The 14,855-nt window shown below is 43.9% G+C and overlaps 1 protein-coding gene across 1 annotated transcript in view; it reads left to right on the forward strand.

Moving 5' to 3' along the window:
- foxo1a (forkhead box O1 a) overlaps positions 1-14,321 on the forward strand; it is a 45,836-nt gene extending 31,515 nt beyond the window's left edge. Inside the window, exons 2-3 of the mRNA XM_083773712.1 lie at positions 8,190-8,381; positions 9,561-14,321. Of these exons, the coding sequence (XP_083629838.1) occupies positions 8,190-8,381; positions 9,561-10,745 (1,377 nt within the window). The 3' untranslated portion in view covers positions 10,746-14,321. The remainder of the gene's footprint in view (positions 1-8,189; positions 8,382-9,560) is intronic.
- Positions 14,322-14,855: the final 534 nt, after the last annotated feature.

The following is a 14,855-nucleotide window of genomic DNA, read 5'->3' on the forward strand; positions in this document are numbered from 1 at the left end:
AGAATCAGAATCATTCAGAATCAACATTGTTGTCGTATCACAGGTTCACAGGGGTAACGATGTGGGTGAAATTATATATATGTTTTGTGCGAGGTCTAAAGGGAGCTGAGTGGCGCCCCTCGCAGGTGGGCTCGGGAGGCTGCCAGGAAACACAAATGCTCTGGAAGCGAACGTTTGGGAAAGTCAACTAATGTAACGAAGTGGTGAAGATGGGCAGCAAAGACTTAGACTGACACACAGATCACCTCCCATCATACGAACAACACTGTTGTTTCTGTTTTGAAAAAGAATCCACTCGATTTAGTGTTTTCCCTTTATTAACTATATCCTAGATCATCACTGTATACTGTATATGGCACGAACAATACGGGCTACTATCAGCCACTGCTTTAGGACCATAACATTTACCTTCAAGCGCAATATTATGTAAGTTGTCAGTGTGTTATGATGACTTTGTTAACCTTATCAAAGGTTAACAAAGGAATGTCTTGTTGTTTTTTTGTTTCTCTTTCACATTGGGTCGGGATAAAGGGGGGAAATCTCAAGTATTGACCAACGTTGAGACAGTATAGGTTAAGGTGCTATCATCCAATATGTTTTTTTTTCATACAACAGGAGATAGCAGTGTCCTCCAGCTCCGGTAATCAAAGTTCACTTCTGCAGAAGAATCCTCTCTTTTGTAACCTTGGGTTGAGGAATGTTGATTGTGATGGCTGGCTGGGAATCTTGCAGCTTTTTCTTTTTTTGGAGTTTTTTTTGCTGTTTCCTAACAGATACTGAGCGGTCGGCTGCGATTATGTTTGAACTTTGCACACAGTGATTAGCTGGAATGTTAAGATTCCTGTGTACTGCGGACGGCGCTAACAGTAAATCAAACATTGTCACATGCATGCAGTCCCCAGCCACCAAAAGGAAACGGGGTCAAAAGTAATTCAGTGGATGAATAGTAGATGATACAGTTGTCCATGAGCTATGCTGTATTAATTAGCGTGACTGTTAATTAGGGGCTTCTGTTTTGCGGTGCTCTTCTGAAATTGGCAAGATGTCAGATTAGACACTCAGTATTTCTTAAATCATACAATTTATAAAATGGTTGATAAAATATAAAAATGTTCAAAAATGTCCACTCAAGGTTGTACTAATAGGCTATACTATTTGTAGATACAGTAGCCTCTATGTCTTCCTCTCATAATCCCTATTCTGAGAGGAACATTAGCTGAAAATAGTTCATCTACAAGCTCACAATGCGCTGGTGTAGGAAAAAGGAGCAAACCAGTTACAGAGCCATGCACTGTCACTGATAGTCAACGTAGCTTAATCTGCTGCACAATTGTATACAGTGTTGTAGGGGGTCACTCACTGCTTCCTCTCTCTCTCTAGAGAGGCTCATGCCGACCTAGGCTACTCCTAACTAGTATTAACCCTAATTTTGCAGCCATTAATTTCCCATGTTTTGGCTCTCAGATACACACAGTCTTGTCCACTCACCTTGTTCAGATGCCCTCAGCCACACAGGTCAATCTGTCGCATGGTTTAAAGCCACCACTTTAGCTTTTTGTTTGTTTTTAGTTTTTATTAATATGAATACATTTCTAATTGTAAAAAATATAAACGGTGAGGTCCTCGTGTAACGGGTCCCAAGCCAGGCCGGGTACCACATTTACAATATTGGATGATAGGTTCTATGTCTCACCGGTCGTGGTCTCTGAAAAACAGAGTAAGCAGTCATAGGAATGAAGACTCTCAATTTATTCACAATAATACAATCACAATAAAATAATCAATAAACTGTTTCCAGTTTCATCCCAGGATGATATAGGGCAGCTGTAAGGGGACATCCTGGCCTCACATTGCAATCACTGTGCTGCTGCTGCTCAGCTGAAAATGACCAGCCACTCTTTTCTCAGTCATGGGAGACAGAGACTCATGACCAGGCATTACATCCCCTGGACGTACTGTACCGTACTGTACTGTATGGGGAGAGAGGAGAGGCTGACCATGGAGGTCCCTAAACAGGGAAGGGCCCTCACTTAACCGCCTCATTCTGATCATGCGGACGGGCCCCCGTAAGGCTATTGGCTGAGTCAGTCAGGTCATTTAATGTCAGGGTTAATTTAATTCATTTGTAAAGGCTGCAGTGTTTTCGGTGTGAAGGCTAGGAAGGCCCTCCCCGGGGTCCTAGTGCCTGCGCTGTTCCCTGCATGCCAGGAAGAGATGGGGTGAAGAGGAGAGGAGAGGAAGATGCGTTTTTACAATAGACGGTGATGCTCGGCCATGACCCGTCCTAGAAACGCCCCGCCTGCCTCTGATTGGCCTGCCTCTGATTGGCCTGCCACTGATCGACAACTCTACAACGTGCCAAGAGTTCTCCAAGGCAGCGTCTCTTTTATCTGTTTCGCGCAGGTGGACCCCCCCGCATAATCTGTGCCATTTGGCTTATTATGAATTCATTTAATTTGTCAGCCTTCTGATTGGTCTCTGACTGACTAACCAGCAGGCTCTTTCTGCCTTGTTCTGCCATGGTTCTACCTTGTTTATGTTATGTTATGATATGCCCAGTCACCATGCTGCACCTGTGATGTTCCTTTTTAGAGATGATACGGCAACCAATGGGTGCGAAGAGGGGCGTGACTTGACAAAGGGTGAATTATGCGTTTTTCTGGAGGGTTTGGGTGTGAATGATACTGTGTAGCAACCTATAGTGGATTAGACAATCAAAGCAAATACAAAATAATAATTATATTCAAGGCAATTTCCACAAGCCATCATATGAACTACATAATTCTGCAGCACGCCGATGATTAGCCTGATCAAGACGATCAAGATTGGTCACAAGAGAGTCATATTAAATTATAGGACAGTCTTAGGCCAAATCAACGTTGCCTTGTGTGATTATTTCATAAAACCTGCATTTTTCTCCATAAAGTTTATAAAGTCATCGCCTCATCTGGCCCCTCTGTGAAAATACAGTGGTCCGGTGTGTGCGCGCGCGCCTGCGTGTTAAGGCTGTACCCTAGCCCTTATTTTAGGACTCGAACTTCGGCAGGAATTTTCGAGTGAACATTCGGACCAATCATGACAAACACAATTTTTCGGGCCAAAGAATTACGTACGACGCTTAAGGTCTTTAAATAAAGAAATGCCTATGGAGAAAATGAAATGGAGAATAATTTCCTGGGCCACTCGTCGTTCTGAAAGGGGGAGGGACTGAGACGCTCTATTGTGCAAAAGGATGCCTGTTTAACAGATTAAATGTAATCAGCAGGGCGCAGCAGGGAATCGAACCCCATCCCAGTAAACCAGGAGCTCCATGCCTGTGCCAAAGTGCTTAGTTTGCGATGCAACGCAAAAACCTACCCTAGTAGGAACCCTACCCTACCAACCCTACCCCACCAGCAGAAAAGAATACAAAAACAGATACTTACCGTGAACCATCACGTTCTTCTGCAGATGACAGGCAGTGTCCACAAGTTAGGTGAAATGACGGAACCGGACGAAATTGTGGCAGTCGACGCAAAAGACGCAACGCAAACGACGACGTGACGCAACCGCAGGAAGCCGGAACGCAAACGAGAGCAACACCATCAGTACCCTGCTTAACCACACCAGCGACAGCAAAGGACAATAAACAAGATTTGTACTCACTGCGCAGCAAGCAGCTCTTCCCAGCAGCAGCTATAGCGTACAGTTCATACCGCAATTTCTTGTGCAGGGAGGGGGGCATCGGTCTGGGACACTTCACATGGGCTCCAGGGTGGGGGTCCTCGGAAGCCTAAATTGGTGGGGCTGTGGGGCCCACGGACATGGCTCGTCTCAGGGTCCAGGGCTTGGTGCTGCCTACACCACTGATGCAGTGACTCTTCATATTCTGGAATTACATGAAGAGAAAAGATAAGTGTGTTATGTAGGCCTACATCACATTGGAAACACATCAGCCCCCACAACCCATATTTTACAACTTAACATCCCTCCCTCAAGCTTACATTTTTAATATATACATTTTCCCCCCCAACTTTTGAAATAAGTTTTCCCTTCAGCTTTGAATGAAGTTTAAGCCCAACATTGTATTGTGCGTTTGTGACAACACCAATTTTATATTGAAGATGAAGTGTTGGCATGTTTAACCAAATGGACCCTTACAGCTCTCAGTGTACAAATGGAACCAAAGACCCTTACAGCTCTCAGTGTACAAATGGAACCAAATGGACCCTTACAGCTCAGTGTACAAATGGAACCAAATGGACCCTTACAGCTCTCAGTGTACAAATGGAACCAAATGGACCCTTACAGCTCAGTGTACAAATGGAACCAAATGGACCCTTACAGCTCTCAGTGTACAAATGGAACCAAATGGACCCTTACAGCTCTCAGTGTACAAATGGAACCAAATGGACCCTTACAGCTCTCAGTGTACAAATGGAACCAAATGGACCCTTACAGCTCAGTGTACAAATGGAACCAAATGGACCCTTACAGCTCTCAGTGTACAAATGGAACCAAATGGACCCTTACAGCTCAGTGTACAAATGGAACCAAATGGACCCTTACAGCTCAGTGTACAAATGGAACCAAATGGACCCTTACAGCTCAGTGTACAAATGGAACCAAATGGACCCTTACAGCTCTCAGTGTACAAATGGAACCAAATGGACCCTTACAGCTCTCGGTGTACAAATGGAACCTTACAGCTCTCGGTGTACAAATGGAACCAAATGGACCCTTACAGCTCTCGGTGTACAAATGGAACCAAATGGACCCTTACAGCTCTCGGTGTACAAATGAACCAAATGGACCCTTACAGCTCTCGGTGTACAAATGGAACCAAATGGACCCTGTCCACTGTCTGATGAGTTTGAATGCCAGTCAAAAAGACACTATGAGCCATATTGGAACAGTTACCTTAACTCTTGTTATAAAACTTCACATCTCAGTGGCATTCATTCACAGATCAAGTTACCCAAACTGAATCATTTAAAACAAAGCTAAAGGTTTAAGTTTAACATGTAGTTACCTTCTTGCTACAGCCAGACAGTGTGTAACTTCCTGCTACAGACAGACAGACAGACAGACAGACAGACAGACAGACAGACAGACAGACAGACAGACAGACAGACAGACAGACGGTGTGTAACTTCTTGCTACAGACAGACCAAACACACACCAGGAAGAATACATCAGAATGCTGCTTCCAGTGCTTCCACACAGCTTTATATAGTTGAGGCCATCACAGGAGCCAATCAGCAGCCTGGCTCCTCCTATACAATCACACGCAGTCAACACACTTTTTTTCAATTCAAAGGAGCTTTATTGGCATTGAGAGCAAGGCAAAAAGCACAATACAACACATTAACAATACAATCAAAACTAAATGTATGTACATTTGAATTGAAAGTCAGAATATTCAATAAATCAGTGTCACACACACACACACACACACACACACACACACACACACACACATGCGCGTGCACACACACACACACACACACACACACACACACACACACACACACACACACACACACACACACACACACACACACACACACACACAGACAGACAGACAGACAGACAGACAGACGCAACAGTGCGGCGAGAGAGAGAGAGAGAGAACTAACCTTTTTCTCAAATTGTGACGTGCTGGTGTGTGTGCGTGTGTGTGTGTGTGTGTGTGTGTGTGTGTGGGTGTGGGTGTGGGTGTGTGTTTGTTGCTGATTGGCTGATTGGCTGCAGGCCCATCACCAAATTAATGTGCACAGGGGATTTTGGAGAGGGACAGCACAAGGAGATAGACATAACTTCTGAGAGGAATGCACGAGAAACTTACTTTTTAACATATATCACATTCTCGCCGAGATATATTTTCGAGTTAATAAAAAAATAAACCCCAATGGTTCAACTTCAGACCCATTAATTAAGATCCGAGTGCCAACTCTAACGAGCGAACATTCGAACCTTGAATGTTTGGGGACAGCCTTAGTGTGTGTGTGTGTGTGTGTGTGTGTGTGGGGGGGGGCTTTAGCGGTGTTAAACCGGTCTTAAAAATCCTTAATGTGCAGACCCTGTATACACTTATACTGTATGTTGGTTTGTTTACTGTTGACTGAGAAAACTATGTTTACCTTAGGCTAATCATCTGGGGACCCCACGAAAAATAATTTGAGGTCCCCCTGGGTTTCCCAACCCACATGTTGAGAACCACTGCTCTAGAAGGGGAGGGTTAAGCCTGTAGTTGGATGGTGTTGCGTGCGATCTACAAGCTAACAACATGCCACAATGTGACCCGTTGTTGGCGTATATAGATCGTCTCTTTTTTGTTATGTGTACAGGCCTACCATAAATGAAGCAGTGTAACTACATTTTTTACTGTACTTAAGTACTATAAAATAAATAAATTACAATTATTTTACTATACTCCTCAGTAGGCAAATATTGTACTTTTACTCCACTACAATTATTTTAAAACTTAGTTACTAGATAGTTTGTAGATTTTGATTATTATTACAAAACATTCATTAAACACTTCATACATTTCGGCCATTTGAAAATAGCAGATCTACAAGCTCAGGTTGTAGATTTTTGACATTTTAAAACTTGTGAAGGACATTCGCCATAATGAGTACTTTCTACTTTTAGTAGACTTACTTGTAACAGAGTATTTCTACAGGGCAGTATTGGAACTTTTACTTAAGTAAAAAATGGGAGTACTTTTTGCACCACTGAAATTAAGCGGCAGTTATTGTGTGTGGGTCTGGCAGACAAGCACAACACAGCGAGGAGTGTAGACTGGGAACCAGATGTGAAAGAGTGAGTCACTGCAAGGAACCGAGGCCTCGATGACGCGAGCATAGACGCCGCTATGCGTGCTAAGCTCTGCGTGTGTGTGTGTGTGTATGCGTGCGAGTGTAGTGTGAGTGTGCACACCGAGTCTCGACCTCTCTTGAAAACAAGAAGCTTAGTTTACGCACCGTCTTATTGCACTCGTCTGGCCAAAGGCATACGAGGTTGCACCAGACATGCATTGCACGCACGCAAGCATGCATGCACGCACGTACGCACGCACGCACACACATACATACACACATACACACACAGAGCTAGACTGTCTCTCTGAATAAATAGACACTTAAAAACAGTGGTTTGGGCTGAGATAGAGTCATGTCTTTCTTAAATCATAACAAGCACCCAAGAGAGTCTGACGGGATAACTTGAAGTCTACAAAGATTTGTTTGGGTAAACAGCTGGGTGAGCGCCCTTCCACCTTTTTTAGACCTACAGTATTAGGTGTTGTTTTGGTACAAAGTGTTCACTGTATTATTCTTATTTCACACTGTGTAATGTTTTTGCTGCTCGGTTGCCACGCCGGACGATTTCTCTGTATTCCTGACTGTGCTTTTTTGTCCCACCTTTGTGTTTTTTAATAATGCTTCACACTCTCTGTAAAGAAAAACGGCCGCTTTTTTCACTGAGCAACGTGCAGGTAGATATTAACATTTGTTTAAGGACAAAAGATGAATCTGTTTTCTCCTTTTCACTGTGGTTTCGACACGCATTGAGGTGGAATGTGTGTGTGTGTGACTGTGTGTGTGTGTGTGTGTGTGTGTGTGTGTGTGTGTGTGTGTGTGTGTGTGTGTGTGTGTGTGTGTGCGTGCGTGCGTGCGTGCGCGTGCGTGCGTGTGCGTGCGTGCGTGTGTTTGTGTGTGTGCATGCATGTGTGACTGTGTGTGCTGGTTGCTCACAATGGGCTCTGTAAGTCTTTTGATGAAGGATAATAAAGGCCATATGTACACTATATTTGTAGATAACACTTTCTGTCCTGCACACTCTTGCAGATGTACAGTATTACTGTAGTTTATTGTAGTTTATTGATGGCCATTGTGTGACATTGGGGCAAGGTTTTTGCGCAGGAGTGCGTCTGCTTGCGTGTGTATGCAAGCTCACACGCAATACTGTTTGTATGTTTGGTAGTACATGGCATTATTAGCTGGTTGACTGACCTTAAACTCTCCACAGTAAACTGAGCAACCGCACCTGCAAGGAGGGATTTGCGCTTGTATGCTGTTCTACAGCTGTCATCAAATTAGATGTTTTTTCGGCCAAAGGGCAACCACACAAATATATCTTTCACTACATTTAACAAGACCCCCCCCCCTTCTCTCTCTCTCTCTCTCTCTCTCTCTCTCGTCCAGAACTCCATCAGACACAACCTGTCCCTGCACAGCCGCTTCATACGCGTTCAGAACGAGGGAACGGGCAAGAGCTCGTGGTGGATGCTCAACCCAGAGGGCGGGAAGAGTGGCAAGTCACCTCGGCGCCGAGCCGCCTCCATGGACAACAACAGCAAGTTCACCAAGAGCAGAGGGAGAGCCGCCAAGAAGAAGGTACACAAAGACAGGCCTATACTGTGTACATGCTCGCGATTGAATGAACCAATGTAAAGTCGCTGTCGGGCGGAAACTATTTAAACTTTCTGTTTGTAAATTAACGTCCTACTTGATCACACTATGACTATAGCATCACATAAAAGTAGGAAGTACCAGATCCGCAAGCTCAAAACGCGCAGGCACGAAGCAACATGCCTTGAGCTTATAGAACTGCTATTTTTGCTTTCTTTTATTTTTATTTGAATCCTGAAAAATAACAAGTTTGGACATATGAGATTTCCACCTGACAGAGATGATAACAAGCACGGGGGAATTGTTTACATAGAATTTAGCCTTTAAAATGTTATAAGTCGTTTCTGAAGTTGGATTTGTTAAGATGATGAGGAAAATTGCCCGGCAAAAGAACAAATGTATGGGATTTGCCAACAGTGTGGGCTGAAAACACGCCCGGCCTCGTCATCACGCAGACAATCTGTGAGCTGCCGAAGGTCACTAGTATTTTCCACTCTGTGTTTTGGTTCCTTTGAGCCCGGATAAACTCCAGTGGTTCCTCAGCTGTGAACTTTACCAAACCATGTGCAGAATCCATGTTAGATTGCCTAGCTACAGCTATGTTTGAGGTTAGTTTATGTTAGACTGCCTAGCTACTGTACAGCGATGTTTGAGATTGTGGGTTCAGCATCGACTATCGAGGTAGCTCAGGGTGGCGGTTCAGCATGCTATGGCACTTTAATACTTGATTGGTCAGGTGCCATATTGGCTCAGGGGTACAGTGGCCAGTAGTGAAATGCAAATGGCCAGTTCGATACCGGGCTCCCTCAGAGTTAGTGTCGAAGTGTCCTTGAGCAAGACTCTGAACCCCTATTGCTCCCAGTGGTTGCCACCATTGTTGTGTGAATGTGCATGGGAAGTGAGGGCGCTGGCGTTGACTGTTCACCACTTCACCTTCCAATGCATGAATGAATGCACCATTGTAAAGCATTATTATTTAGCGTTATTATTATTATTATTATTATTATTATTATTATTATTATTATTATTATTATTATTATTATTATTATTATTATTATTATTATTATTATTATATTATCCCTAAGGAAGATATAGCGTCCTCCTTTTATCACCCCTTCAGCCAGGGCTGACTGACCGTCCACTCTGTGACTCTGTCCCTTGCAGCTGTCTCTCCAGAGCGGGCCAGACGGCGGAGCCGACAGCCCGGGCTCCTACTCCAAGTGGCCTGGGAGCCCCAACTCCCACAGCAACGACGACTTTGACGCCTGGAACAGCTTCAGGCCCCGAACCAGCTCCAACGCCAGCACGCTGAGCGGACGCCTCTCTCCCTACATGCCCGAGGATGACCTCGGGGAGTCGGACGTGCACATGGTCTACCCGGGGGCCTCCGGCGCCAAGATGACGGCCACCCTGCCCAGCCTCACGGAGATGACCAGCTCTTTGGGACACGGCTCCGAGAATGTCATGGAGAACCTGCTGGACAACCTCAACCTGCTCTCTCCCAACGGCGGCCAGGTTGGCGGGGGGCCCGCCACTCCGGGCTCCTCACAGTCCTCGCCTTCCCCGATGATGCAGGCCAGCCCCGGGTACCCCTCCTACAGCTCGCCCAGCATGGGCTCCCAGCCCCAGCAGGACTACCGCAAGTGTGTGTATGGCCAGGCTGGGATGAACACCCTCTCGCCCATGCCCCTGCAGGCGCTGCCGGAGGTCAAACCCGGCTTTGGGCCATCACTGTGTCAGTACAACTGCCCCGCGGGTCTCCTGAAGGAGCTGCTGACGTCGGACACGGACCAGCACAGGGAGCTCATCCCATCAGTGGACACGGTGGTGTCTCAGTCCATGCTGCCCCCGTACGGCAACGGCGGTGGCCAGCATTGCGCCAAGCTTATGGGCGGGGGTAACGCCCACCCTCGCGGCCTCTCCCATCCGCACAACCACCCCCACAACGTGCACAACCAAGCCCCTCCCCCTTCAACGGTAGCCATGAACGGACGCTTGCTCATGTCGCTGAACCACAACGGGGGCGGCGGTCGAATGCCCGCTGTGAAGAGCCCCATGCACATGCCCTACGGCCTCGCCGCCCACCTTGGCGGCGGGGCGATACCGGGCAGCTTCTGCCCCGCCAACGGGTACGGCCGGCCGGGCCCGCCCCAGCCCCTGCACCCAGAGAGGCTGCCCAGCGACCTCGACGACATGTCCATCGAAAGGTTCGAGTGTGACATGGAGTCCATCCTTCACGACACGCTGATGGACGGAGACTCGCTGGACTTCAACTTTGAGCCAATGGCACCGCAGCAGGGATTCTCTCACGGGGTGAAGACCACCACACACAGCTGGGTGTCAGGGTAGTAGACGAAAAAAGAGCCCCCACCCCACGCTCAGCTCTTTAACCATGACTGACTTGTTTGGCGACAGTGTTGACAAAGAACTCAACCTGAATCCATTTTAGATGAAAGAACCTGCATACTCTTTCATCCATACCCCAAGAGTTCCCTAGTCCATCATCTACAGATAGTGTAGTGTAGCCTAGTCCATCATCTACAGATAGTGTAGTGTACCATCAACATTTCATTTAGGGAAAACAAACAAACAATATATGGTATATATTTGGTCCCTTCCGTTCACAAGGAAAAATTCTTGAGACCTTCAAAATGACATGAATGAGCCAAGTGCCAAACGATAATTTGCCTTAAACTTCAGAGCCAAACTGAAACACGCACCTCTCTTTGTCCGGTTTACTCTCACGGTAGGCGTGGTCCTTCGCAGACAGACACTACGACGTGTCGGTTAGCGTTCGCTCATCTTTGCCTATAGCGACACTGCCAACTCTACGTCCCAGCAAAACGACAAGTACTGTTCCACACAACTACATAAACAATACATCACGCTGTTTACTCTTCTTCACTGTGGCTTCCCACAGACAATCCAAGTCTGTGTGTGTGTGTGTGTGTGTGTGTGTGTGTGTGTGTGTGTGTGTGTGTGTGTACAATGTGGTGACGGATAATCACCACGACGCACGTCCCAATGAAGGAAATGGGACATTTATGATGCCTTGAAGATGGGGTCAGAAGGTCCGTCAGTCACAGTGTCGATTTGGAAAACCTCTCCGGGAAAATATCGGGACGATGTTACATAATCACAAGGTTTGTTTCTTATTACCTGAATCGATGTACATACAGTTGTCACATACAACGGTTGTCACGGTGATTTGTTAAAAAAAAAAAAGAAAAAAAAAAAGGGTGTTGCGTAGTGTATTTTCTAAGAGTTGTACATAGTGTTTACAGTATAAAAACAACAATCAAGGCAGCAGACATTACTTTGTGAATTGACCTAGAAAACTGGATTAGACCTCGTCTTTTTTTTCTTTCTTTTTGTAACAGGACTAATACGGATTGAAGTGACTAGCTCTGTGCTCGAGAATGTTTCTCAATCAGGCTGTGTGAGCGTTAATACATTTACTTATGCTGCGTTGTAAATACATTTCAAGATGTATAATAAAATAACAATAGATGAATACTAGAGTAAGCATATTGTGTTTGAGACCTAAATTATTTGTTAGATGGAGGTATAGATTTATGCTGGTGCATAATAAATGTGCACCTGGGCTAACAGTTCCTGGAGACCTTTGTCACTCTGAACCTTAATGCCACAGAGGCCTATTCACTGTGCCTGGTCGGGTAGATAACAACCACATGCTTGAGATGTTTTGCCATTTTAACAGTACATGGTTCGGAAGATACCGTAATACAACAGCCTTTAAAAATTAAAAACCACAGTGAATTGATTTATTTTTTTCATCTTTTCAAATGCCCTGCTTTATAGATGAAAGATGCCAGATAGATACTGTAGTTGAATCTTTGTGAGGGCTGCGTTGTCGTCGTTCATTGTTGGCCAAGTAGATGTGGTGGCATCGTGAACGCTGTGAGTCCGGTTCCGTGGACAAAAATATATTTTTTGTCACCCTTGCTGTTGCTGTTGTACAAAACAAAACAGCAAGTGATTGTCTTTCAAGACGCTGCAATGAACCATTTGTTGTGCCCGTTTAGTTTAGATTCCGGATTCTTTTTGATAATCACAATAGAAATTAGATATGATCTGAGGTATGATTCCTATTTAGACAAAACAGTCCCTTAGAACAGTGGTTCTCAACCTGTGGGCCGGCACCCCCATGGGGTCCCCACATGATTTTTGGGGGGAGTAAAGTAAAAATGTAAGGACTTTTTAAAACCTTGCCTTTTTAAAGACCCTTTTAAAACCTTTCCTAAACGCCTTGCAACGCAGCTATTTTCTTTGTCCGAGTCAAACTAAATATAATTCCCCAACTCCTACAATTCCAAGTGCTTAGGGTGTCCCCAGTTCAAATATGATTATTTAGGGGGGTCGCGGCCTGACAAGGTTGATAACCACTGCCTTAGATGCTGTTCACAGTCACCATAATACTTTTTATGAGGCCTCCTCTGTCACTGTGTCCCCTGCTACCTCTACTGAATCTATATCTCTGTCTCTTTGTCCAAGATCGACAGGATGCATTTGAACATTTGATATCCTATGTGACAAAATGTGACTTGATTTGCTCTAATTGCCTATACTGGATTCCTGTTTTAAATAATTGTTACAGTGCCCCCGCCATCCACAACGAGTGCCACTAAGTGTTAAGTATGTTGTATAGGCATGTACATTCGCGATCTTCTGTTTGTGCTTCTCCAAATTGTTGCTGTATTAACGATTTATTTGTCGCACGAGTCTATCGGTGGCTAATCATAGCAGAGTCACAGAATGCACAGTGAAATCCTCCGGGTTTTTGTCGTGTACCGATGGTCTTTGTTGAGCGTGACCGCTTCTCGTGAAGTTAGGTTGTGTGGGGTGGGAGGTGGGGGTGTAGAGAATCCTTAGAGGTGGCACACAAATAAATTATGAACTCATTATGAACTGACTTTCTCACAACAGTCATTCATTCTAATTTAAGATTGTGATTTTAAATCCAGAAACCACGTAGATCTCAAGAAAGCCAGAGTGATTCGGGGGAGCAGGTAGTAGAGATTTTTTTTATATTTTTTTCTTTAATACGAGATTCTTGCATTTCAAACATTTTTGCGTAGAGGCCTATGAAAGAAGCTGCTGTGTGTGTTTGGGCTTTGGTGCCAGGTGTTGCCTTTATCAACCCAAACACGCCCATAGTGTACTTTAGCCAAGTTTGTCTTTGAAGTCAAACTGTATGATATTATATTTAGCAAATTCATCATGTGATGTGTTCAGAATTTTATGCTTGTGCCGGTCACTTGAGTCAGGATATAAACTATAAATGAATCCGTGTCGCCAGCGTCACACAGTTCGCTCTAAACATAGAAGAAAAAAAATAAGAGCTGTACTAAGTAAATTATATCTCTGCATTTCTTTTTTTGTTTTTTAAATGATTGAATCTATGCATTGTATTCCTTAATTTTATGTTGCTATTGTTATATATTCATTTTCCTTTGAACTTAAGACAGAGATATTTTATTGTATCATAGCGCTGTGAGATATTATTAAGATATTTGTTGTTGTCCCAAAAAATCCTTATGTTCTTAAATAGTTATATGAGGGGGGAAATGAAGTTTATTTAGATTAAATAGATTATGCAGTGATTGACATGCTAAGCTTTTGTAAACTGACGATGTTGTATTTCTTGTATTTAGCTACAGTTTGTAGAAAACAATGCATAAAAACATAAAATATGGGGGAAAGAAATTGATGAAAAATATATATTACATTTTTGAAAAGTAAAGAAAACAATATTTAGTCTGTAGTGTCGGATAATCCCTTCTCAGATGACTGATTCTGGACCAATTATTTTGTAATTTTACGAGTAGAAAGACATTGCACTTTTACTTACATTTTATAATAAAGTGCTCCTTGTAAAAAGAGGACAAATACCCATTACATATTTTACAACAAAACTGTTACATTTAACTCATGTACAGGAATAAATTGCAATTGTGCTGTGTGGTTTTGCAATCAGAAAGGATATAAAACTTGTTCAACATTAATGTATTAAGACATAAATAAATGTACTTCTGTGTTAAAGATGTGTCATTCCTATGTATTATTTTGTCGGGTGGAATCCTGGTTTGCCCAAAACCACTTACTTACAAAAGAAAGAAAGACAACAAAACTTGACTTCCACTGGATCCAATGTAGTTAGTAATTATTCACAAGCTTATTTACTTTTCATTTGTTGAATTTTTTATCAAATCCACAGATTTAACCACTTTCTATTTTTGCAAAATAAGCTACAAGCTCACATAAAAACAAAAACGTCAACATAAATTTGCGTTGAGCGGTTAATGTGTTTTATAATTAACAATCTAAATCAAAAAAGTAACTAGTAACTAAAGTTGTCAAATAATATGCAGAGGAGTAATAAGTACAATAGTTGCCTCTGAGTAGAGATGTCCCGATACTGTATCGGTATCTGAAAAG

The sequence above is a fragment of the Protomyctophum parallelum genome, assembly GCF_964188405.1.
Source record: "Protomyctophum parallelum genome assembly, chromosome: 9".
Classification (NCBI taxonomy): domain Eukaryota; kingdom Metazoa; phylum Chordata; class Actinopteri; order Myctophiformes; family Myctophidae; genus Protomyctophum; species Protomyctophum parallelum.